The sequence below is a fragment of the Boleophthalmus pectinirostris genome, unplaced genomic scaffold (genome assembly GCF_026225935.1).
Source record: "Boleophthalmus pectinirostris isolate CB_2022bp ecotype Guang Dong unplaced genomic scaffold, ASM2622593v1 HiC_scaffold_15, whole genome shotgun sequence".
Classification (NCBI taxonomy): Eukaryota; Metazoa; Chordata; class Actinopteri; order Gobiiformes; family Gobiidae; genus Boleophthalmus; species Boleophthalmus pectinirostris.
In genome coordinates, this window is record NW_026571070.1 from 10,045,638 (window position 1) to 10,072,213 (window position 26,576).

Below are 26,576 nucleotides of genomic sequence, written 5' to 3' on the forward strand. Positions count from 1 at the left end.
GACCTTTAAATTCCTTACAGGCTGACCCCCTTTTACATGCTATTTAAATGTGTGTTTTTATTTAAACCCTGATGCATGTGTCAGGAAGGAAACAGTGATAGACCACACAGCACAAGTGAGTTTTGGTCTTGGGTGCTGAAGTGTGTAACTGCTTTCACTTTTTTAATCTTTCACTGCCAGCTGTTAAAATCTGTGAAATCAGAACATTAATCTTGAACTGAAGACTGATTTCATGTTTTGAAATGTGAGTTTTTAAAGGCGCATTGTGTAACTTTTCTGGTGGAAGGTCCGTCAGATGGCATTAAATCTTTCTGTCTTCATGGAGACCAAACCAGAGCAAGTTATGGGTCAGATCTGTGGAGAGGTGTCAGAATGCCTGTTTTTCTAAGTATTTTTGAGCTATAAAACCAGCTGTAATTGAATAAATGTAAGGTAGAGCTGTTTAATGTCATACTGTGGAACATTCCAGGCAGAGCAATGACATATTATCTGTAGAAACAAGCAGGTGATGGACCCCTAACCAAAAAGTTACATAGTGCAGCTTTAAATTAGGCCTACGTTATTTGACAGATACATTTTGCGGTGCAGTGCGATTCTTTTTTTTTTTTTTTAAATTTCTGATGGAGAGTATATTGAGTATGTTACCTGCTCGTTTCCACGGAGATGTTATCGTGTTGTCTAGATGCTCAGCAGTGTGGCATTATCCATCTCCATGGAAACAAGGTTACAGGTCATATCTATGGAGAGGAGATCCCGCTCACTGTTGAATGGAATTAACAATGACATTAAAGCAGTAACATCTCCATGGAGACAAGAAGAAAGCAAATCCACCACCAGAAAAGTTACAGGGTGTTCCTTTAAATTAGCTGGCAGCCAACCAAGGAAAACTCCATGTGAAAAATTAAAGTGTATTTATTTTGAAAAACAATATTAACAACAAATATCAGTATATTCTAGGCTTGAAAAATAAAATGTAATCTAAAATATAATCTTAAATGAACTCAAATCGATGAAGTAGAGTTTTCTGTGTGCAGTGTGGGTTCAAAAATTTGCCTCTATCTGAGTGTTACATAATTAAAAATGTGTTTCTTAGGTAAACATAATATTATTTACTCCTTTCTTTTCCATATAACATGTTAAAATGTGTTTCAGGTGGAGTGCTACGACTACGATAATGACGGGTCACATGATCTGATCGGGGTGTTTGAGACCACGATGACTCGGCTACAGGAAGCATCGCGAGTTTCTCCTGTGAGTGAAATTCATCTAAATCTAACCACAGCAGAAAACAGATGCATTTATTAACTATGTATTTATGATTACTTCTTATTACATCAATTATGTCAAAAATATACTTTTTTAGTGCTAGTTGTATGCATTTTTATTTGTATCTATATTTACTGGTGGCGAGTGATTAGTTACATTAACTTTAACAATATTTATGACAGTTTACTTTACATGTAACAGGACTTTCTTTGTTATTGTTTGTTTTATATTTTCTCTCTGTTCTTTCAGGCTGAGTTTGACTGCATCAACAGCAAAAAGAAGCAGAAGAAGAAGGGATACAAGAACTCAGGAGTCATCAGTGTGAAACTGTGTCAGGTAAAGTCTGGATTTGGGTTTAAGTTAATTTTAAAATAATGGCGCCAGAGTTGTCACATAAAGTGGAACTAAACACTAAATCAAGTTTTCTTCACTACTAAATGGTGTATACAGTCACCGGTCAGTTTGCAGTTAAGATTAGCAGCTTTATGTGAAATGCAGTTGTGGGTTTGTGGGTGAAAGTTTTGGTGTTCCACTTTCAGATGGGCATTGTAACTATAGTGACTATTTGTCATCAGAAACTAACAAACAAAAGTGGTGAGAAAACTTAGAACTAAACGTAACTCAAATAATCACCTTTGGGCACCATGGGGATGTGGTTTGCGTCGCACAGAAAAACAATCCTTTGTCCAGGTCCAGAGATGCATTTTCCAAGATTTATTCCAAGTTTTGCCAGACAAACAACAAGGATACATGACCAAGCTTACACCTGCTGTCCACTGGTAAAACCCTAGGCTCGTATACTGTGATCCAAAGCAACAAAAATGATCTGGTGAAGGCTTTTTTGCCGAAATGTTATTTAAAAATAATTTTAAAAAGCTTTTGGACATCAGCCATCTGAGTGTGCTATGCATTTTTTCGCTTTTATAAAACCTGCACTCTGGTCCAGCTGAAACACCCTCCTTTACTGTATCCCCTAGGTGCCCCACGGACTAACCTAAAAACAGAATAAGTGCTAAGATAAATAATAACAAAAAAGACTAAACTAATTTGCAAACATAAAAAATATTAACATAGTAAAAATATATTAAATATGCAAATTAACCAAAACAAAATGTGTAAACTAATTGAGACAAAAACAAAATAATAAACACATTTTAGAATAAACAAAATAAGGAAATAGGTCATAGAGTAACGTTTTCATTCTTATCGTTATTATTTTTCTCTATAATTATTGTACAGTGTTGTACAGTCTTAAGTCAGTTTTTGGATCAGTGCAAATGTTGCACTGAGAACCTATGAGGAAAAAAACAATAATAATTTCAAGGTGCACGATGTAAGTTTTATGGCAGGTGTCGTTACCTGGTATCTCCGTGGTTATTCCTTTGGAGACAGATCCCTTACCAGTCACAAGTTACACAGCTCAACTTTCACAAATGACCTTATTATTGTCAGACTTTTATATTTCTTTACATGTATTTCTTCCTCTGCAGGTGGTGAAGGAGTACACGTTCCTGGATTACATTATGGGAGGCTGCCAAATCAATTTTACTGTAAGTTTTTGATGATTGTTTCAGAAATTTCAGCTTCCTGTTATCTGCAATATTTTAATATTTTTTTCCCCCACTTATCTAAAGATATGTTCCTGTTGATGGTTGATGGTTTTTCCATTTGAGCCAAATTTTTCTTAGTCCAGTGCAGATATTTGTATAAGCAGCTCTTGAGGCCAAAACAAATGTGCTGTGTTCTACTTTAAAACCCTATTTCATCAGAATGTCCAAAATTCTGTAATGGAGGCAACTGGAGCCAAGGTGAAGCTGACATAATATATTTTCAATGATTAACTGATTCACAGATCAAAATGCTGATGGTTTTATGACATTATTACAAAAAACAAACAAAAATTGAATTGAATTTCCAAGGTACAAATATTACTTACTCTGTCCTCTGTTAAGAAGGATGGAAAAATGCAAATTTCTAACCTCAAAGCAGTATTTGAGCTGCACAAAAAATATAATTTATGAAGAATGGAGTAATACATCTGTAAATGAAGTGACAAACTGTAGCAGACTCAACTTTTTTGCCACGGATTCTTGATATTTAGAATGTTTTTGTTTACATTTTTTTAAAGGGTCTATTGTCCAGTCATCAGGAATTGCACTGTTAGCATGCTACTTGTCATTATGGTTGCTCTGGCCATTGACAGTAGTGAAAAGCACTTATAAACTTATTAACTCAGAAGTGAAAAATGACTTTGGACCACTGCGAACTCATTCTGTTTTTGACATTTTTAGGGCCGTAAATATAAAGTATAAAGCGTCTAACTTGTGTATTTTAACCCCAGGTGGCTGTAGACTTCACTGGTTCAAACGGAGACCCCAGATCCCCCAATTCTCTCCACTACATCAGCCCACAGGGAGTCAATGAGTACCTCAGCGCGATCTGGTCTGTTGGAAATGTCATTCAAGACTATGACAGGTAAACAGATCTTTTAGTACATTTAGTTGTATTATTGTTGTGCATTTTGTGATGTAAATGTTCTTATACAAACTTATCCTTTTCTTTTTAAGTGATAAAATGTTCCCTGCGTTTGGTTTTGGCGCTCAGATCCCGCCCTCGTGGCAGGTGAGGTTTTATACATGTAAATAAATGCAAAATGAACTGGACACAAGCACAGTGGAAATGAAATGTGGTGCCTAAAAACTGCCTTAAACTGTGAAAGATTTATGCTTTTTCACTACTTTTATAAAAGATAAAATATATACTGAAGTAAAAATCAATACTCAAAGCTGCTATTTTATATTATATTGAAATTACATACAGGAAAAATACATACAGGATGAAATTTAACCTTTCTTGCTTTTGAACGGAATTGACCCATATCAGAACTATTATTTTGTAGTAAAAATATATATTATTGTCTACCATAATGTGTTTTTGTCATTATGGTACGGCAATGGGTGTTGAGATTATAAAAAAGTTTAAAGTTAAGTTAAATAAACAAAAAATATTAAACATAAAACAAGCATTTTGTACTGAGTTATATTATTTTTCCTGCTCTGTTTATTTTCTCTTAAAGGTGAACTGTGTAACTTCTTCTTTGGGGGGGTCTGTTACTTGCTTGTTTCTATGGAAACGTCATTGCTCTGCCTGGAATGTTCCACAGTATGACTTTAAACAGCTCTACTTTACATTTAACTAAATTACAGGCAGTTTTATAGCTCAGAAATACCTAGAAAAACAGTCATTCTGACTCTGAGTGGGATCACCTCTCCATAGATCTGGCCTGTAACTTGGTCTGGTTTGGTCACCATGAAGATAGAAAGCTTTAATGCCATACTGTGAAACATTGCAGACAACAGAGAAAAGCTTTTGACGGACCCTCCACCTGAAAAGTTACACAATGCACTTTGAAATTAAACTGTGATTTCTCCTCAACTTTATAAAATGTAAACAAATTATAGGATTATCAGAAAAAAACAACTAGACTATATAAAACTAGATGTAAATTTTACTTTTTCTGAACTGTTATGGTATTAAAAGGCTATTATTTTATTTTAAACTAACTATTGTCAAGTAAAATTGTATTTCTATAATCATTATGGTATTATGTGTTGTGTCACTTGGTCTGTTCTTTCTCACTTTTTTGACTTCTCAATAAAGAACAAAAAAAAAAAAAAAAAAGAAGCAAACTGAACATGCTGTCTCATCTACTTTTTAGGTTTCACACGAGTTTCCTCTCAATTTCAACCCTGCAAACCCATTTTGTGCAGGTAACACTACTGGATTTTTATTCATTAACATTTACACAATATTAAACTGTCATTTTAATAAAAGTTTTTGTAAAATATTTGCTGTTTCAGGTGTTGAAGGGATAGTGGAGGCCTATCGGATATGCCTCCCTCAGGTCAAACTCTATGGACCCACGAACTTCTCTCCCATCATTAACCACGTAGCCTGCTTCGCCAACCAGGCTCTACAGCAAACCACTGCATCTGTGAGTATCAGCAGCAATTATTCCCTATTCACCACCTATTCACTTTTGTCTCTAAACGCTCCTAAACTGTGCTTTTTTGTGGTGGCTCTTCGGTGTAAAATGTTCAGTGTTCAAGTGCACCAATAAGTCAACACTGCACTGATTTTCTGGGAGGCTTTAAAACATCTTATAATCAGTATTGAATTATTTTTGTATTATAAATAAATTCAAAATAATACAACCTGAATCATGATTGCGGCACCCACAGCAACTTCCAGAATAAGATGAATACTGTACCTTACATTATGTTTTGAATTTTATATTGGGGCTTCAGTTGGAAATATTTCTTTAACAGGCAAACACAGATGTTTTGAATTTTAACATTAGGATTTAAAATATTTCTTCTGGATATAATAAAAGTCTTTTTAGGAATTTTTCTGTTTCGTTTTCAATATGTCCAGCAATGAACCAAAACATGACAATATAGAAGAGTATATAAGATTGTCTTAAAATTTTATTACTTAAAAATACATAATTACTTTTACTTTTTTGTGATAAATGACACAGTTTTGAAAAACGTCTTCTTTATGTTTAGGAAATTAATATTTAAATCAGTTTATTTGTTTAATTCACCAAATTAAGTAGAAAATTGTGATTGATAAATGTGAGAAGGTTTTTTTTTTTTTTAAATTATGACACCCGTGGATCATTCTGTTGTAATTTTGACCATTTAAATCACAATATTCATCTAAAACATCCCGGTTGCAGTCATCATGACAAAGAGCTGTGAAGATGATGGCCCCTCCTGTGGATAGCTGCAGGATTTGTTTTCATTCGTACCATGACTACACAATGCTGCCAAATCCGATTACAAATGTCTTAAATTGTAGAACAAAGTAGAGTACAGGGCAGTGGGTGTGTGCCAGTGAAAAACGGTGTTGATTAGCAATCGAAAATAAGCAATTAAAAATTGCTCAGTCATGCACAAATCATTTTATAATCAACTTCGAGAGGGTAAATGAGAAGAGGAAACAGCCATAACATGGTTTAAAGCTCTGAGAAATAAATTTTGCAGAACAGGTCTGCTTTAAATACATTTTCATATCGTCCAGTACTTATCCTGAAGTATTTCCCAGCTGTATTGTTTGAGCTGTTGCTATAACGACATGACACATTGGACATTTGCCAGTTTTACTCAAGGCAAAGTTATGCAAATCCTGTGAAACATCTTCCAAAAGATCCTCTGCCAAACTCTCTCTGGGAATCCCTGATGTTGCCAACTTTAAACAAACAAAACTACAAACGTACAGGGTGTGGGGACAGTGAAATACCTTCTATTAATCTATTTTGACACCTGTAACTTTATTTGGCTCCAGCTCAGTTTTTACCTGTAGATTAAAATAGATAAAAATGTATAAAAGGTTTAATGATGTCCTAGAGCTACACGTGATTCAAACACGTTGAAATGTTGTATTCATTTAATTGCTTGTCAAATATTGGCATGTTCCTCAGTATAGTATTTTCTATTTTATTTAAAATTTTGCATTTATTACAGTATTTATAGCTAAAAATACACTAAAAAACACAGATCTGACTTGAGACCGATCAATTTAATGCAATACCGCGTGAATTTTTTGACAAAGCAGTAACTTCTTAATGGAAACAAGTGCTTGGCGTAACCTCCACCAGAAAAAAAGTGACATAGTTCACCTTTAACTTTTTTCTATCAAGATTTTAGTGTTGTTTAAGTTTAAGTAACAGCCCACTCATTGTTTTCTGTGACTACGGTAAAACACTTTTATGATCAGTCTACAAATGTGAAAGATTCTGGTTCCACCGGCTGTGTCACATCCTCCGCTCATATCACTGTTATTATAGTTATTAAAGTAACAGCTGCTGGTATTCTGCTATAAAATACCTGATCAGCTCATCACCAAAACAAGATTGAGGTCAATGAGTGCACAGAGTAACATTATATTTCCTTTAGGATGTAATCTGATGCTTCTGAAACTCTACTCTTCTCTGTGATTGGTTAAATCCACCTGTCACTCACTCAGGCTGACCATCCCATAGATTATGCCATGACCAAGCAATATGAAAATCTGTAATTATGTTGTAAGTTTTATACTCCACATACTAGAATCTGGTGTAGGGCTCCATCTACTGGCAACAAAGGGAATTATCATGGGGAAAAAAAAAAAATAACTGATAGTGAACCTGCCCAAATATGTTAATGTAAACACGCAGTAGTAATGAACACAATTCAACATCAGAAATGTTTAGAATGAGTCTGCCGATTATTTATGGACTTAAAAATTGCACTGTGTTTTTACCTGTGACGCAACAATCCTGAAAATTTTAACTGAGTATTTGTGTACTCCACATACTGGAATCTGGTGTAGGACTCCATCTACTGGCACATGAGCACAATTAGACAACAAAAATGCTTGGAAAGAGACTGCTGATGATTTATGGACTTAAAAACTGCACTGTGTCGCAACAATCCTGGAAAATTTAAACTGCGTATTTTCCAAACAAATCTTAGAATGAGTCACAGAAATGCTTAAAATAAGTCTGCTGATGATTTATGGACTTAAAAATCGCACTGTGCTTTTACCTGTGACACAACAATCCTAGAACATTTAAACTGAGTATTTTCCAAAACTCTGAGGCAAAGGACTTTTTACAGAGGATTACTGATAGTGTGAATGAAGCGAAATACAACTCAGTATGTCTTTGATGAGGGAACAATGTTGTAACATGGTTAAAAGCTCAAAAGGTCAGATAAGAAGAGTACCTAAAGAGGGGGTATTATGCTAATTTTACTTTTTGGAGCTTTCTACCATGTTATTTCGTTGTTCGCTCTGCAAAAACATGCTTGAAGAGGTTTTATGTCATTCATGCATGTTTGAATCTAGCGATCTCTCCCTATTCAAATCCTCCTATGATTAGCACTACGGTCCTATCCAAAGCTCAGCCTACGCCATCCATGCTTCCACAATTTTCTGTAAATATAATAAATAATAAATACATGGTGCAAAACGGTACAGAACAGCTTCGCAAACCTGATGCAATGTGCAGTAGTTTCCTTGTCAAGATGCACTCTAATTGTGTTGTGATAGCGCTCTGAAGAACACGGGCATCTCTCGCAACGCACTTTCCGTCTCACTTGTGTCCTTGCTCTGGCTTCCTGTTCGATTTAGAATTGATTTTAAGATTTTATTGTTTGTTTTTAAAGCTTTGAAGGAACTCGCCCCACAATACGTCTCAGACCTCATCCAGATTTACTCTGGCCCTCGCGCTCCCTGAGGCCTGAGGGCCAGCTCCAGCTCATGGGGCCTAAGATGAGACTTAAAACCAGGGGGGACAGGGCCTTATTTGCGGTCGTCCCCAAACTCTGGAACGCTCTGCCCTTCCCCATCCCTACAGCCCCCACAGTGGAGTGTTTTACGTCTCGTCTTAAGACCCACTTTTACTCTTTGGCTTTTACCACCGCTTGAGTTGTGTGGTCCTCTGTCTTTTATGTAATTTTATTTAATTTTATTAATTTTTAATTAATTTAATTTTTAGCTTTATGCATTTTAACACTTTCTATTTATTGTTTTTATTTATGATTTACTGCCTTTTATTGTATTCATTAATCTGTGCAGCACTTTGGAAACTGTTGAACAAAGAGAATGTTTGGTGAATTTTATCTAGGGGAAAGGGAAAGACGTTATTGCCCTTCTTCCTATGGGATTTGGGAAAAGCTTAATATACCAGTTGGCCTCGTTAGCAGCGCATTACATACGTCACGACCAAATAGCAGCGATTGGTTAAATTTAAAAAAAGTACCCTCCTACCATTGCGCAAACAAATTCTAACGCTGTGAGGTCAGGCGGTTTCTATGAAGTGAAACCGGCTGATGAATCAGGCTAACACCAACCCCGTGTTTTAACCAAATAAATCTGACGTCCCTGTCTCTTTGTCAAATGTCTCCCACAGCAATACTTTGTTCTCCTGATCATCACTGACGGCGTGATCACAGACATGGACCAGACGCGCACCGCCATCGTGAACGCCTCTCGTCTGCCCATGTCCATCATCATCGTGGGAGTGGGCGGAGCCGACTTCACCGCCATGGAGTTCCTCGACGGAGACGACGGGCGCCTGAAGTCTATGAGCGGAGAGCCGGCCATGAGGGACATCGTGCAGTTTGTGCCATTCAGACAGTTCAAAGACGTGAGTGTGGCTTTAAAGGGGCACTGCGGATCTTTTCTCAAGGAGGGTTTGCTGCTTGTCTGCTTGTCTTCATGCAGATTTTACTGCTTTGCGTAGAATATTTCACTGTATGGCTTTAAAATATTTCTCTAAACCGGCTTCAATAAAGAAAAGCAGTAAACTCAATTTAGTCAGATCTGGGGAGAGGCGATCTGGCTCAAACTATGAATACATGTTTTTTAGGGATGTAACAATAATTGAAATATCGTGATATTGTATTGTCCAAAGTCTCACAATATATTCAATCTCAAGTCTCTTTGCTTAAATTAATTGTTTTGGTGCAGCAACAGCTAAAAAATAGTGAGAACTACATAGACCATGATCCTTTGCTCTGTTTCAGTCCAAACTACAGGCTAAAATAACTGTTATGAAGCACTTTAAAATCGTATTTTTTTTTTATTTTTGGATGACGAGAGAAAAGTAGCATACTCACAATTTTGTATTATCTTTACAAAATATTGCAATAAATATCGTACCATGAGATGTATATCGTGAGACTATCGTATCGAGAGATTTGGATATTGTTATATCCCTAATGTTTTGCCAAGATATATTTGTGCAAAAAAAACAAAACATGCAAGATAGATATGTTTAATGCCATACCGTGGGACTTTACAGGCAAGGCAGTTACATCTCCATAGTGACAAGCAGGTGACGGACCCCTACCAGAAAAGTTAGTGCTTCTTTAGAGGTTGCTTTTGCCGTGGTGCTCTAATTTGCATGCAGCTGATATACTCCTGACCCTCCATTAATGCTGACCAAATCAAACAATGCAGTTTTATTGTGAGAAATTTGCACTTTTTCTGATCTATGTTATAATGTTTCCTCATCACAAACAAACCTGAAGTTGTTTCATTCACACATGTTTAACTCACAAACCCTGTATATTTAGGCTGTGTTATTCTCTCAGACAGAAAACACTCTGTTCCACCTCTCGACATCATGTGTTAATACAGGAAGTGTTCCACTGTGTTTTTAAACTCCATACACCTTCACTAGAATCATTTGGATAATTTCAGCCCTGGAATTGCCAATCTCTACTGAACAAAAGGTGAAACGGTAGCTTTTAACTTGAAAACTACCGCCTCGAGTTTGAGCTTTGTTGATATAGGCAGACTCCCGCATTTTCCTCACTATAGGGTGCTCTGGATTATAAAGCGCACCGTCATTGAATGGTCTATTTTCAAACTTTTTTCACATATAAACCGCACTGGACTATAAGGCACATTAAATGAAACACAACAGTCAGTCAAACGGTATTTAACGCGTTCACAATAAGTCAATAACTCTTGATCAATTATAACGTGTAAAACAAATACTGTCTGAGACGCTAAATTGTTCGCGTATTCACAATAACTCATAATTGTTCAAACAGTCGGGCGATTACTGCGCCCAGCTCGCCCACATCCCTCTCGTCATTATCCGAGTCAGTGTGGTTACTGTTCCCTGGCCGTTCAGTGATGATTCCGGTCTTGGTGAAAGCTCGGACCACAGTTGATATTGATCCTTAGTCCAGGCGTCCACGATCCATTGGCAGATCGCGGGGTAAGTCGCTCGGCTCTGTCTCCCTGTCTTGGTGAATGTGTGTTTTCCTTCTCTCATCCACTGCTCCCACGCAGCTCGCACTTTAACTTTATTATAGCCTTGAGTTTAAAGTGGGCGTTGTAAGCGTGTCTCTTGACAGGTGCATTTTGATATTAAAAGGAATCACATTATGTATTACTCCGCGATGCTCCTGACTACGGGAGCCGTAATGCTGCAAGTGGTGCGGCTTTGTAGTTTACTAAAGTCATACTAAGACACCCCAGTAAATTTATATATAAGGCGCCCTGGATTATAAGGTGCACAGTCATTTTTTGATTAAATTAAAGGCTTTTAAGCGCGCCCTATAGTGCGGAAAATACTCAAACGTGTGAATAAAACAAAACACAACTCCAGGTATGTTTTATGATGAGGTAACAACATTACAACAACGCTTAAAGCTCACAAGAGTCAATTTTGTTTAATATAGGACCTTTAAATCTTCACATATAAACTTTTTAATAGTTCAACCTCAAGCCCTCACCCTCACCCCCTACTATACTGTAGCTGCAATGTTTTGATAAATGAATTAAAATCATTATTTGAATGGTCACAGTTGTCAAATAACAAGGAATACAGTTATGAAGGTGCAGTGTTCTCCGGAGATTACAAAACATCCTGTCTCCATTGGGCTTAGTTATGTATAAACCTTGATAACTCTGCTGTTAAGACCTCTACAAACAGGTTCTGAAATACACAGGATTCTTGTACTTTGCAGAGACATGACTCTGGGGGTGTATTTCTATGTATTTCTGTATATTTCTTTGTATTTCTATGGCGAAATGTTCATCAGGTACCTTGACACAATGAGTAAAAACTACCAAAAGCTTTTTTAGATTGTCTGAAATCTCAAAAATACAAAATGGATTTAAATGGCACATTTTCAGGAGCCTGTGATCAATTCGAGCATTCATGGTTCTGCAGCACAAATCAGTTCACCTGCTGTAGTTCCAGCTCTTTCTGGTCAGATTGTGTTAAAACAAAGCGCAGAGTCTAACTTGAGTAAACAGACTTTCAGACAGAGCAGAGCCTACAGTTAGCATCACACCCCCAGGGAAGTATCAGTACTATAAAAACTCAGGTTTCAAAAAGTTTTGTACATCCAGCGATTCTAGACAATAGAAGGCACTGGTTTCTTAGATGAGTAGCTTAAGTTTGTAGATTTTTTTTTTAATTTCTGGAGCTTCATTGAAAACTAAAAACACACTCCGCGTCTATATGAGTCCCTCGGATGAGAACAGCTCACAGACTTTTTACTTGTTGTGCCTTGTGTCATTGCAGGCGCCCATCCAGGCTTTAGCCCAAAGTGTTTTGGCCGAGTTACCGCAGCAACTGTCGTCATACTTCACTTTAATGAAACTGAAGCCTCCCCATGAGCCCAGCCCGTCATAGGGTACATCCCACCCGTGTGCTTAAAGACGCTCTACCTGATTTTTACTGGCTTAAAAACGTCAAAAACTAAACAAATTTATTTTAAGTTATTCCTCACTTAACTTAAAGATGCATTGTGCAACTTTTCTGGTGCTTGTCTTCATGGAGATGTTTTTGCTTTGTCAATAATGTTCCACGGTAGAGATTAAACCTATTTATGTCAAGGGAAACAACTATAGCAGACATGTCAAACTCAGACCCGGACATTATTTATTAAAATTTTGTTATTATTTTATATTTTGCTTGTTCTGGATTCAGTGTTTAAGCAAAACTATTATTAAACATTTATTTTAATAAGAAAAAGTTTAATATTATGTATCTTGAAAGAAGAGGAAACATGCAGCTGTTGTTGAAATTTGTCTATAAATATTTATCTGTGAATTTGAGTTTGACACCACTGAACTATTGGCTACATTACAGGTCAGATCTGTGGAGAGGCAACCCTATTCACATGGAGATTTTTTTTCTTCTTAAGCAATAGAAACACCCATGATGAATAAATGCTACATGGATGTGTTTAATGTCACAACATGGAACATTCCAGGCAAACCAATAACATCTCCATGGAGACTAGAAAAGGTGCGCAATGCACCTTTAACCATTCTTCCTGATTCTTGGGGGATAAAACACTTAATTATAATTAGATACAGACAGCACACAGCAGACTATTTTGATCCCAAGAGCTGCTTATACAATATAGATTAATTAAATAAATAAATATCTGTATTGGAGTGAAAACATTTTGCTCAAATACACAGGAAAAAAAATCAGGTACAGCCACTTTCATACCATTGCTCCGTCTCCATCTCTGCTGCTCTAACATCAGACTGCATGGACCATTTCATTCACTAATGTTTGCTCGTACATGTTCAACGTACGCCGTATTAAACCAAATATCAGGTCAGATATTTTGAGACTTTTCCAGAGGCCGAACCATTTACCAAGTGAGTATAGCTCTGTATAATAATAATAATAATGATAATTTGCAATATGTGTTGTTTGTTTCATACATTTAGTTTGATTAAGCTTAAATAAAACGTAACATGCATGCTTGTTCTTAGATAACACTGAAAATGCAGATGGCTTATTCAAGAATGATTAAAGACAATGTAACACTCTTGTAATAATAGTAATCTGCAATAACCTGTAATTACATGACTCTTAAGTATAATACGCTATGCAACAAATAAAATGTGCTTCGAGCTCTAGCATTCATAAAGCAGGTACAAATGCATTTCAAATTTCTCTGATCTTAAAGATTTTAAAACTTATATCAGGTTATTCGTCCTGTTTTCGGATTAATTATCTACTTACTAGTTCTGAGACTGTTTAATTCTAGTCTAGCAGTAGTTTTTTTTTTTAAGATCTTGCTGTATGGACAGATAATTTTACTACTTTTAAGTCACTTTCTGATAGATTTAAGTGTTTATATCTTACATTTTTGGCCAAGCTGTTTTTCCATTGTATAGTTAAGTGTTATTAAATTAGCAGGGGCGAGGTTTAGTACAGGCCAGTTCTGAAATGTGATTAGCACTTGACAGTATACTGGTGTTAAAAAAGAAATGACTTGAATTAACATCACAATTTGAGTTTTTAAAAATGTGAAAAATTGCAAAAATGCTTTATTCAAATTAATTTTAAGCTTTATAGACCTGGTGCCACCTTAGGACCACCACCCAAGAGGAAACAAAGTGTGGATTTGCCCCTACAGAATAGTTTGACAAATAATATCCTGCCATAACTTTCTTCCATCTATTCTCTTGCTGCTTTCTTCGCTTGCTTCATTTACGATCACTAACTCACACTGATACATTGCAGTTACATCTCGCTGGGGGTGTTTTTCATGAGTGTTTACAGTATATAGTGGAATGTACATCAGTTACCACGGTGATACAATGCACACGTTAGCAAACAAAGCCAAAAAGTTTTAAGATACTCTGAAAACTCAATATATACAATAAATAAATATATACAATAATGTTTAAAAGTTTGATTTTAAACACGAAGGAGAGAGTGATTAATTGAAAACTGCTGGCTAATGAAAAAAAAAAAAAAAAAAACAAAAATCCTACTGGCTAATGCTAACGCTAATGCTAATGCTAACGCTAATGCTAATGCTATCTTGTGACTATAATGTTATTTTAGGGACTTGTTTACAGACAAATCAGACCAACTGTTGTAATTCCAACTAAATCGGATATTTATGGTCAGATTGTGATCAGAAACAAAACTCAGATTAAAGTTTAATTTGAGCAACAAAACAACACCAAGTGCTACCTTCAGTTAATTAGCATCACACCCCCAGGGAATATTGACGACATCGGCTGCAAAGTATCAGTAACTGCATGTTTTTTTTTGTTTTGTTTTTTTTTAACATTCTAAACACACTAACTTCTTTATTACCCTGTTGCTGATTCACTTTCCTCTTTTATTTCTAGGCTCCCAGAGAGGCACTAGCCAAAAGTGTGCTGGCTGAAGTCCCCTCTCAGCTCGTGGAGTTTTTCAACGTCATGAAGCTCACTCCTCCGAACTCCAACACTGCTCCAAACCCGACCGGACCCACCCCGGCCGGACCAACCCCGACCGGACCTGTCTGAAAATCCAATCCAACAAATGGCCACGTTTACATGATGTTTTTTAATTCCGAATTAATGGTTCTGAATTAAATAGTTCTGCTTTGAGTTTACATGGAAATATTAATTCCGAATTGAGGTTTACATGGAAAACACGTTAAATCGTCTTGAATTAATTCTGCTCAACATCTGGGGGTGGGGAAGGGTTCTGATTGGACAGAGGGCGCACAAATGTATTTACACTGACCAGAAGAAAACACAAACTTCAGCTGCTACAGTCTTTTTTGTCATCTCAGTTTGTCGTTACTCCACGGACACAAACATGATCCAAATGTTTTCCACAGTTGTTCCGATGATAATTAAGCAGCAGTTTTAGAATTCTTTCATCCCGCTTTACGTCTGTCAACTGAGGAGGAGACGGGGAGAGTTTCAGAGAAGGGAGGAGGAAGACAAACCTCTACCTCAGCCCACTTCCGTATCCCTCTCGCAAATCCATAGAGCAGTGGATGAAAGTCCGAAGTGAGGACTGGTGGAGCTGCATCGTCCAGATTGCATCAGAAGGGCAACTCAACGAGCATGCGCTAAACGACCCGAATTATTGTTTAAAAAGAATAAACCTTTACTTTTAATTCGGCTTTAAAATCAGAATAAACCACCCACTTACTTCGGAATTAAGTTTAATTTCGAATAATTCAATAGGGATTACGTGTTTACATGGTCTTTTTAAAGTGGAATTCATCTTTATTCAGAATGAAATTATTTTGATTCGGAATTAAAGCTCTCATGTAAACGTGGCAGATGACAGAAAAACTGGAAAAAACAAGGGGAAAAAGTGCCACAAAACTCATACACACCACTTCATGTTACTCTTATATCCTTCATGTTAACAGTAGTTCTTGTATTAGATGCATATTGTAGCTGTAGCGATGTCGTTGTATCATTGTGGTGCACTGAAACAGAATAAACGGGAAAGGACCATTACAGATAAAATATGCTAGAGCTGAACCTCCGCTAGTGACATGTAGTTTTAACAATATTTTAAAATTGGGTTGTATGTGGTACTTGCTATTTACAGTTTTAAATGTATTATAATTATGTGTTGTAGAATGCTAGTGTTTAGAAATGTTGAAATGAGCACAATATTTCAGAGTAAATTCTAGATATTTTGCTGGAGAAAATAAATATATCAATATGTAATCAAAAGTAAATATAAAAAAACTATGTGTAAATGTAACTACTTAATGAGAATTTTACAAAAAGGCATAAAAAGTAGTAAATTACAACGGTGCAAGGAGAGTAAAACTAAAAGGCCACAAAACTAATGACTAAAACTGAGTTCATACTTGCAAAACATAAATTGGGATAAAACAAAGAACTAAACCAGAACTAGATCAGGACTAAACCAAGACTAGAACAGTGGCAAAAGGGTGCGTTTACACTTGCACAATCATCACATGAAAATTGGGACTAAACGTGGACTAAACCAGGACTAGAACAGGATTAAACCAGGACTAGAACAGGACTAGACCAGAAGCAAACTAAGGGTACATTTATCTTTGCACCACATCAAAATTGGGACTAAACTGGGACTAGACCAGGACTAGACCAAGGCTAGACCAAGGCTAGACCAGGACAAGACCAGGACTAGACCAGAAGCAAAACTAAGGGTACATTTATCTTTGCACCACATAAAAACTGGGACTAAACAGAGACTAAATTGGGAGTAGAACAGGATGAAATAGGACTAAACTAGGACTAGACCAGGAGCAAACTAAGGGTATGTTTACCTTTGCACCACATAAAAAATAGGACTAAACTTGGACAAGACCAGGACAAGACCAGGGCTAGACCAAGGCTAGATCAAGGCTAGAAAATGAGCAAGCTAAGGGTACATTTTCTTGGACTTTGGACTAAACTGGGACCAAATCAGGACTAGACCAGGACTAGACCAGGAATAGACCAGGAATAGACCAGGTCTAGATTTGGACTAGACCAGGACTAGACCAGGACTAGAAAAGGAGCAAACTAAGGGTGCATTTACTTTTACACCACATAAAAATTTTGAATAAACTGGGACCAAATCAGGACTAGACCAGGACTAGACCAGGACTAGACCAGGACTAGACCAGGACTAGACCAGGACTAGACCAGGACTAGAAGAGGAGCATACAAAGGGTGCATTTACTTTTTACACCACATAAAAACTGGGACTAAACCTGAACTAGACAAGAACTAAACCAGGACCAGAGCGGGACCAAACCAAATCTACATACGGACTCAAAACTGGGCCCAAACCAGAACCAAATCAAGTGTGATCAGCTGTTTTAACCCAAGACTAAACAAGACCAATGTGTCTGTGTGTAATCTATTATATAATTAAAAATCCCTCTTTAATTGACCCTATTCACAGTAATATTTATATTTTTAGTGCCTTTTCACTTCTAAATCCCTACTATAAACTAATTATTACCTCTGTTGGACTCAAAGAAAGTACCACATACAGCCCAATTTTCAAAACGCCAGTAAACAAATTTAAAAAATCCATAATAAATAGTTTGAAATATATGGATCTTGTATTACAAATATTCCTATGCAAACCTATGACCAAATGCTGCACAAGGAACTTTTTAATGCCACTAACGCTGCTTCTAGTGCCAGAGTTAAAGATGCACTGTGTAACTTTTCTGGTGGAGGGTCCATCAAATGCTTTTTCTCCATGGAGATGTTGCTGCTCGCTTTGTCTGGAATGTTTCACAGTATGGCATTAAACGTTTCTATTGAGTTACAGGTCAGATTTGAGGTCTTTTGTCGATATTTTCCAGCTATAAAACCACCTGTAATTGAATAAATGCAAGTCAGAGCTGTTTAATGTCACACTGTGGAACATTCAGCGCAGAGTGAACGGCATCTCCATGGAAACGAGCAGGTGAAGTTACGAAAAAGTTACACAGTGCACCCTTAAAACACAATTTTCTAATGCTGCAAATGCTTAATTTCTAGAGCATTTATTTAAAAGTAGGTGTTTTATTGCACATGCTAGACATTGCACTGTCTAACAAAACCAAAGTTTACTCCAGTGGCATTAACATTCGTAGAATATTAAAGATTTGTCCAACTTTTTAAAGCCAAGAAAGCATAATTATTAGTTAGTTTTGTGGTAAAATGTGTCCGTGTATCCTTATTGTGCCATGTGCGTTTAATTCATTATCTGATGTCAGAAATGTGTCGCGTTCAGTTCAGTGGCTGTGAATCGAGATCGGACGTTTTAATTTTTTAATATTTTACAAAATTTAACGTTTTGGTTCGAAAAAAACGGCAATTATCCTAAAATAATTGAGAAAGAAGAGAGGCACACGGAGAAGAAATTACCATATTTTAGTTGTGTTTGTGCGTTTAAAGGTGGACTAGGTAACTTTTCTGGTGTATAGTCAGTCTTCTTGTCGCCATGGAAACTGTTTTGCCCGAAATGTTACACAATACAGCATTAAAATTTATCAATACAGACAAATTCTCGTAAGTAACTCCACCAGACCAAGTGTAATTCTGATCTGATTTGTGTTTTTCAAGGCATTTTTTTCATAATAAAAACACCGTTGTAGATTTGTTTTAATGCCATACTGTGAAACATTTCAGGCGCAGCACTATTATCCCCATGGAGACAAGAAAATGGCAGACCAGAAAAGTTACACAGTGCGCCTTTAAATACTAATAACACTCATAATATAAGATGAGAGACGAGGGAATAAAGGGAAAAAAAGTAAAATTTTGGATCTTTGCTCAAACGCAAAATGAAATGTATTGATAAAAATGTAGATCTAAACAGAAAATGATCGCACTTATCATGTTTTATTTTTTAGTTATTAGAAATTTACTGTGCCACTCATCGGTTTTTAATACTAAATAAGACTTATCCTTATTTTGGGCGTTTTTGTTGCTCGTTTTAACAGCCAAAAACTCACTTCTTATCGTCTCAGTATTAAATGTGTAACTTTCCTCTGTGCTAAATGTCATTGTTTTGTATAATTCACTCTATATAAATGTAAAATTTGTGTATGAAGATGCGTAATAATGATCAGACTTCTCGCTGAACGATAAAACGATAATAAAATCATAATACAGTACATACTTGTCTTTGTAATACGTGCTTCTGCTGCCACCTGCTGGACACTACTGAATGTTTCGCTCTGCTACTTTTGTCGGTTTTGATTTTGAAACATAAGGAAACACTTCACACTCAAAGTTCTATCAAGAAATTCTTTTGATAATCGAATTTTCAACACAATAAATGTTCATTTCTTAAGTCCACTATTATTTGCTTTAAGTATAGAACCTTTAGCTGAATATGTTAGACAAAATCCAAATATTAAGGGAATTCGGGAGGGAGTAGAATAAAAAATTTCACTGTTTGCTGATGATATTCTCATGTATATAAGTGACCCGGCTATAACACTACCAACATTGACTAACGCTCTGATTGAATATGGGGAAATTTCCGATTATGCAATTGGCATATTCTGATTAGTTTAAACTAATACAAACATCTACTTTTAACTTCTTTCATTTCAAATGGAATTTTTTTGAAAATGAGCTCTCAGGGGTCATTTTTGGTGGAACACTAATTGCTTGTTATAAGGGAAGACAATTGGAGATTATTAGTGGCTACACTGATTGGAAAAGTGTCATTAAACCACTGAGAAAATTCAACTATTAACAAAATGATGAAAAAAGCATTGTTTGCATTATTTATTGTAATTTTATTTGAGAAAGATAATTTGTTATCTCACAAAGAAACTAGTTTTTCACAGCACCCCCTTAATAAAGACACCCAATATTTGACCACATATTTACAGTCTATGACCAAGAATCTACAATAGTACAAATGCTTCCTAGCTCTATTTTTTATGAAGTTATGGTCTCAAAAAATGCTCATAAATGAAGGTTTCCAAAAAAGTGGGCATGGCCCCAAAATTTCAACGGGCCGTAACTCTGGAACGACTGAAGGGATTGAGCTAAAATTTTAGATTTGTCATATGGTGACTTTAGAAAAGTTTTGAATTTTTTTCAGCCAGATCTGAGATGGCTCATAGGGAAGGGGGGCTGATTTCATTTGGACTGACCCAAATGTGACACATAAGACAAGGAAAGCAACAACAAATGATCTAAAAACAGATTTTATTTTCCAATTCTAATATTTAACTTCACTTTTTTTAATCACAGGAGCCATGAAAAGAATAAACATCTGTGGGCTGCTAACAAGAGTCAAAACAGAATAAAAAGACAAAATGCATTTTCAGGTTTGTCTCAGATTAGGAAAGTGCAGTGAAGCAGGGCTAAAAGCTCAAAGTGAAAAACAAAACAATGAAGAATAAGATGAACAAACTTCAGCTAAAACCTCTAATTAAAAAAATCCTTACATATCATTAAATTCAACTTCGAAAAGTTTATCGTCCCAGAGCCTGGTGGTTTGGGTGCATCATTTGCAATGTCAGAAATTCAACTTGTACCCAATTTTAAAATGTGACAACACCAAATAAAAGAAAATTTGTGGAATATTTGCTCAGTTGAATAAAATCTATTCGGTCCATTAAGTCTCTTAAATTCCAGCCTAAGAGCGTCCATAAGGCTCTGGCTATTTCTATTCAACTTCCATTGATACTATTGGGCTAAATTAATTCTTTTTTATGTTATTAAAGAATAACAGATTTTTCAGCTCACATTTAAGGCTTCTGCAGGCACTAACCTTCAGAGGCTTGATGGACCCAGTAAATATCAAGAGAACTTCATAAAATTTCTCATGGAACTTTACTTTGGCAAGTGTCAAAAATTGATACTACGTATAAAACTTCACCAGGCAATCTGTCCTGTAGGCGGTCGGTCGGTCCTGTATGTGGTCAGTGCTGTAAGCGGTCGGTTGGTGCTTAGTGATGAAGCTTGAGGTGTGGTTGCCAATACGTTCTGCTTGTTCTCTCATTTTAAGCTTTTAATTTGTGACACTGTGCAGAGCTCATGTCCTCAGTCCAGAGTCTCTGAAGCCTGATCTCCAGCTGTTTGAGTCTGACTTTAGACTCACTTGATCTGACCTCAGCAGCTCTATCTCCTTTAGTGGGTTCCAGAGGGTGCAACTTCGGTTTAGCAGCTTGCCTCAAAGTCATCCCACACTGGTCAGAGCTGCAACTTTTCTCTTCACTCTGGAACGTTTGGACATGTTTCAGACGGTTCCTCAGAGACCCGAAAGCCTTCCCTCTTTGTTCACAGTTGTCTGGTTCGTCTCCTGTGTGCATTCGATGGTGACTGGAGAGCTCCTGGGATGTTCTAAAAGCCTTTCCACACTGGTCACACTCATATAGTCTGTCCCGGGAGTGAGTTCTCATGTGTGAATAGAGAGTGGATGATACAGAGAAAGTTTTCCCACACAGATCACACATGTACGGCCTCTCTCCTGTGTGGATTCTCATATGTGATAATAGGTGGCTTGACTGTGAAAATGTCTTCTCACAAACATCACATCTGTATGGTTTTTCTCCTGTGTGGGTTTTCATATGTTCACGACGGCTACTAGATTTTCTAAATCTCTTCCCACACTGGTCACATTCAAATGGTTTGCTCCTTGTGTGGATTCTCACATGTGATAGTCGGCTGTTCGAGTGTGAAAAGGTCTTCTCACACAGATCACACTTGTACGGCCTCTCTCCTGTGTGGATTCTCATATGTGATTTTAGGTGGCCTGACAATGAAAAAGTCTTCCCACAAACATCACACTTGTACGGTTTTTCCCCTGTGTGGATTCTCATATGTATTTCGAGAGCACTAGACTGTCTAAATCCCTTCCCACACTGGTCACACTCGTATGGCCTCTCTCCTGTGTGGATTCTCATATGTGATATTAGGTGGCTTGACACTACAAAAGTCTTCCCGCAAACATCACACTTATGTGGTTTTTCCCCTGTGTGGAGTCTCACGTGTGACACTAGAGTGCATGAATGTGAAAATGTCTTCTCACATAAATCACACTTGTATGGCCTCTCTCCTGTGTGGATTCTCATATGTTGACGGAGACCACTGGAATATCTAAATCTTGTCCCACACTGGTCGCATTCAAATGGTTTCTCTCCTGTGTGGATTCTCATATGTAAATCAAGACCACCAGACTCTCTAAATTTCTTTCCACACTGGTCACATTCAAATGGTTTTTCCCCTGTGTGGATTCTCAGATGTGATAGTAGGTGGCTTGATTGTGAAAAGGTCTTCTCACACTGGTCACACTTGTATGGCCTCTGTCCTGTGTGGCCTCTCATATGTCGATTGAGGCCAGTGTGGCATTTAAATCCCTTCCCACACTGGTCACACTTGTATGGCCTCTCTCCTGTGTGGATTCTCATATGTTTGTTGAGGCCACCAGACTCTCTAAATCCCGTCCCACGCTGATCAGTCTTGTATGGTTTCTCTCCTGTGTGGATCCTGTAGTGTTCTTTCAGTTTGGAAGCACTTGGCCACATCTTTCCACACTGGTCACATGTGAAGGTCATTCTGTTGGTGGATCTTGTAAACTCTGCATTAGGACAAAAGAAAGGAAGGGTCAAATAAAATCCACATAGTAAACTGTTCAAATAAAGTAACTGTGACTAAATACACATAAAGTCACACAGTGAATCATATGTAAGAATGTTTCAGTGTTTTACAAGCAAGTTCCATTTGGCTGAATGAATCAACTGAGTTTGTATTTGATTTTAAAGTCACACTTTTCCTGTCTGTAGCAAAAGAAGATCAAATCAAGGAAACATAAACAGAGACATTGAACGACTTTGTTGCTCAAGGGGAGGGGGCTAAACAAGCGTGGAGTTCGCTCTTTGTGCCGATGCGTAATGAAGTTTCCTGGAGATGTGGCGCGGTAGTGACAGTCGAATGAGAGACAGAATAAAGGGGTGGAGCGGCACCGTCCACACTACGGGACATTTTTGATTGACTGGACAAAGACTGAGGCGCAGAGGGCAGCGTAATACTATGCCCGTTTTAGTTATGTGACCTTACAGTCAAAGGGAAAGGCAAACATGGACTGAGATGTGCAGCAGCAGCACATGAAGTGAGCAATTGTCACTGCAGCTGTTTTGCCACAGTGAAAACATTGGACTAGTCTGTCCCTTTCAAGGGAAACGAAAAACGGCATTATGAGTAAACAGACCGTCTCTTCATTTCAACCAAATAATTTGTTATTATTAATGGGGGACTAAAAGTTCAACTATTTTTCCTGCTCTTATCCAAAAGCAGTGTCCATGAGTACAGTGGTTACCCATTATACCATTAGTATCACTTATTAGTTATTAGTGCAGATTTGTGATGTGAGGAGTCAGATCAGTCCTGGTTTAATCCTCCTTGTTCAGTTCCGCTTTATTCCTGGTTCAGTTCTGGTTTAGTCTTTGTCCAGTCCTGGTTTTGCCCTATTGATAATGGTAAACATTAACATTATTAAGTGACGTTACCTAACCTGTGGATTTGAGTTTGTGGGTCTGAGTTTGTGAATCTGTCGGAGTTTGTGGCTCTGTCAGAGTTTGTGGATCTGTCGAGAGTTTGTGGATCTGTCGGAGTTTGTGGATCTGTCGGAGTTTGTGGATCTGTCGGAGTTTGTGCATTTCCAAAAACGAGTGTCTCGAAATTACGTCTTACCGTAAATTGGTGAATTCGTGTAATTGGTGATCCACAAATGCGAATCACATTGTACAAACAGAATTTTCAGTTTTACAAGTGAGTTTTTTTCTCTTTTTTTTTGCAAGTGAAAAATATATATTTACAAATACAAATCTATTTGTAAATCTAGACTCATTCTGGAAACCCAAGATCCAACACTGCATTCATATTCAATGAGGAAAAACTAAATGGAATCCTATCGCTTATTTAGTGTTCGCTCAAAAAATTGTCAAATGGACAAAATCAACTCAAACGAGGAAAATAATGAATGTTTCTAGTAAACTACATTGTTATCTACAATCCAGCTTGAATGAAAACTTAAAAGCGTTCAATATTTAATTAGTATAATCGGTGTTTGAAAAACCCCAAGCGCAAGTAAACAACGGGAATATCCACAGGGGTTTTGAATGGGAGCGGCGCTAACGGCTAAGAGCTTTTACCGACACAAATACGAGCTAAACACAAAAATATAACATCGACTACTGCTCAAGAAGTCAACAACAACTCAACAACAACTCACTGTGGAGGAAAAGGCAGTTTGGAATCCGGAAAATCCACCAATTCCCAAGTTTATCCCTCACGAAGACCAGAGCCGCAGTGAGAAAGACGAGGAGGAGGAGAGAGGAAGGAGCTCCGAGCCTTAAAGGAACACGAGGAACATGAGGAGCCTTTTTTTTTTTTTTTTTTTTTTTATGTATTACAGTAACAAAACATCATAACAAAACAACAAAAGTATATCCAGTATAAAGTGCAGGTGTGATTGTTGTTGCATCAGTGCAAAGTCCAATTCTCAGTGTTGTGGAAAAATGTATATATCTCTTAAAGATAAATAATGCATCCATTTGCAAAGCCCCATGAGTTTTTGGAATATAGACCAAGGTTTATTCTTATCACAGCAGATATGGACAGAGCCTAGGCCTGCCTGTGCCAGAGCCCAACATCATCTCTACACCAGAAGTATGTCCCTACCACATCTTGCCCCATCTTCCAAGTCTCTCCCCCAGTATCTGCCCAGTATCTGCCCAGTATCTGCCCTGTATCTGCCCAGTATCTGCCCTGTATTTGCCCAGTATCTGCCCAGTATCCGCCCTGTTTCCAATCTGTATCCGCTCAGTATCCGCCCTGTATCCGCCCAGTATCCGCCCAGTATCCACCCAGTATCCGCCCAGTATCCGCCCAGTATCTGCCCTGTATCTGCCCAGTATCCGCTCAGTATCTGCCCTGCATCTGCCCAGTATCTGCCCAGTATCTGCCCAGTATCCGCCCAGTATCCGCCCTGTATCTGCCCTGCATCTGCCCAGTATCCGCCCAGTATCTGCCCTGTATCTCTCCCGATGTTACAAAGCACCAAGACGTACATTTCAAAGTGAGAAGGTGACGACTCTTACTGAGGTGTGGCCAGATGTGCTTGATCTGATTTGCTCCATATTCACCTGCGTTTGTCACTTCCTCACAAGATCAACAAGCAAAAGGGAACAGAAGTATTTACACTGAAGGGTCTTTCTAACAAACCAAATGAGTTTTAGTTACAAGACCAAATGTGTTTCTAAAAGAGAAACTAATCACTATTTTAATGTAATCAATCATAATCAATATTTTCCTGTGGGGGTCTGGTCTCAGGTCAGAAATCAGAATGAGAGAAATCTTTCCACAATCTAAATTTCTATCACAACAGTTATGGCAGGAGTGGATGGTGAAGAGAAATACATAAATACATACATAGATTAAAACCAAAATGAGTCAAAAACAAAGTTGACATACATGTAAACTTAAATTTACTTAAATTATTTCTGTACTAAATATATATGCACCAAATGAAGATTATGTGATAGTTATCGCCCTGTCAGTTTACTTTGTAATGATCTAAAAATATTATAATAAGTATAATGGCAAAAAGAATTCAGAAACATATATAAAATTTAATTAAATCTGATCAAACAGGGTTAATACCTGGAAGACAGGGCGCTAACAATTTCATACGAACACTAAATCTTATTTCATGAGCTAAGACAAGCGCAACGATAAATATATTACTAAGTTTAGATGCACAAAAAGCAACTGAGTGTGAAATGGAAATACTTACACCACGTGCTGTCAGTGTTTGGATTCCACCCAATGTTCATAAACTGAGTTAAACTTATTGTGTGAATGGATGTTGTTCAGACTTGTCCTCTTTGAATAGAAATGTAAGGCAAGGTGAACGCTTAAGTACCACTGTTGACCTGTACTAGTTCTAATACTTGTATACTTCAGGTCCAGTATCGCTGTACTTATTTTTATTTATACTGAAAATGTAGTTTTAAAAGTAGTTTCTGTATCATTTAGTATATAGGTTTTATTTTTTCTTCTACCCATGTAATAGCATCTCTCCTCTGTACCGTTTATTAAGGTTGTGCAATTATTTGAATTTTGATCATGATTTTGATTCGTGTGTCCAATGATCTCCAAACTCATATAATTAACTTGAAACGATTTACGATTTACCTGCTGGCAAAATTGAGGAGCACGGCACAGTTCTAGTGTGAGTGTGATCTAAAGCAAAAACAAAGTTAAAATATTTTTGATATAAATAAGTATATTTATTTTATTTTTAAATATAAAGATTGTAGAACAGCTGGATATATAGTTCATTTTGGATTTTTCTATGCCTTATTTCATGTTGAAAGTATATTTTATGTTTTATACATCGCAGTACTGCTCATATATACATATTTGTAGCCTATATTTATTTTTTATTTGAAAGTATATATTATTATCTATTACTTATTACTTACTTATTATTATCAATTACTCTTATATTACTCTTCAAT

General features: G+C 37.0%; 2 protein-coding genes across 3 annotated transcripts in view; one reads left to right on the forward strand and one right to left on the reverse strand.

Annotated features, from left to right (window-relative positions):
* LOC110158656 (copine-3-like) overlaps positions 1-19,205 on the forward strand; it is a 29,892-nt gene extending 10,687 nt beyond the window's left edge. The window contains exons 8-17 of one of the 2 annotated variants that reach the window (XM_020923169.2): positions 1,153-1,251; positions 1,516-1,602; positions 2,757-2,816; positions 3,608-3,741; positions 3,834-3,888; positions 4,985-5,036; positions 5,127-5,260; positions 9,224-9,460; positions 12,362-12,473; positions 14,950-15,091. In XM_020923169.2, coding sequence (XP_020778828.1) covers positions 1,153-1,251; positions 1,516-1,602; positions 2,757-2,816; positions 3,608-3,741; positions 3,834-3,888; positions 4,985-5,036; positions 5,127-5,260; positions 9,224-9,460; positions 12,362-12,472 — 969 coding nt within the window. In that variant the 3' untranslated portion in view covers position 12,473; positions 14,950-15,091. Of the gene's footprint in view, positions 1-1,152; positions 1,252-1,515; positions 1,603-2,756; positions 2,817-3,607; positions 3,742-3,833; positions 3,889-4,984; positions 5,037-5,126; positions 5,261-9,223; positions 9,461-12,361; positions 12,474-14,949 lie in introns of both variants that reach the window. The other variant, XM_020923168.2, reaches the window with a different exon arrangement.
* A 1,034-nt stretch (positions 19,206-20,239) lies between these two features.
* Positions 20,240-24,368, reverse strand: LOC110158666 (zinc finger protein 501-like). The gene is made up of 2 exons (XM_020923182.2): positions 24,287-24,368; positions 20,240-22,633 (listed from the first exon to the last, which is right to left on the reverse strand). The coding sequence occupies exon 2, from the start codon at positions 22,608-22,610 to the stop codon at positions 21,057-21,059; it is 1,554 nt and encodes a 517-aa protein (XP_020778841.2). The 5' UTR covers positions 22,611-22,633; positions 24,287-24,368; the 3' UTR covers positions 20,240-21,056.
* Between the last annotated feature and the right edge of the window lie 2,208 nt (positions 24,369-26,576).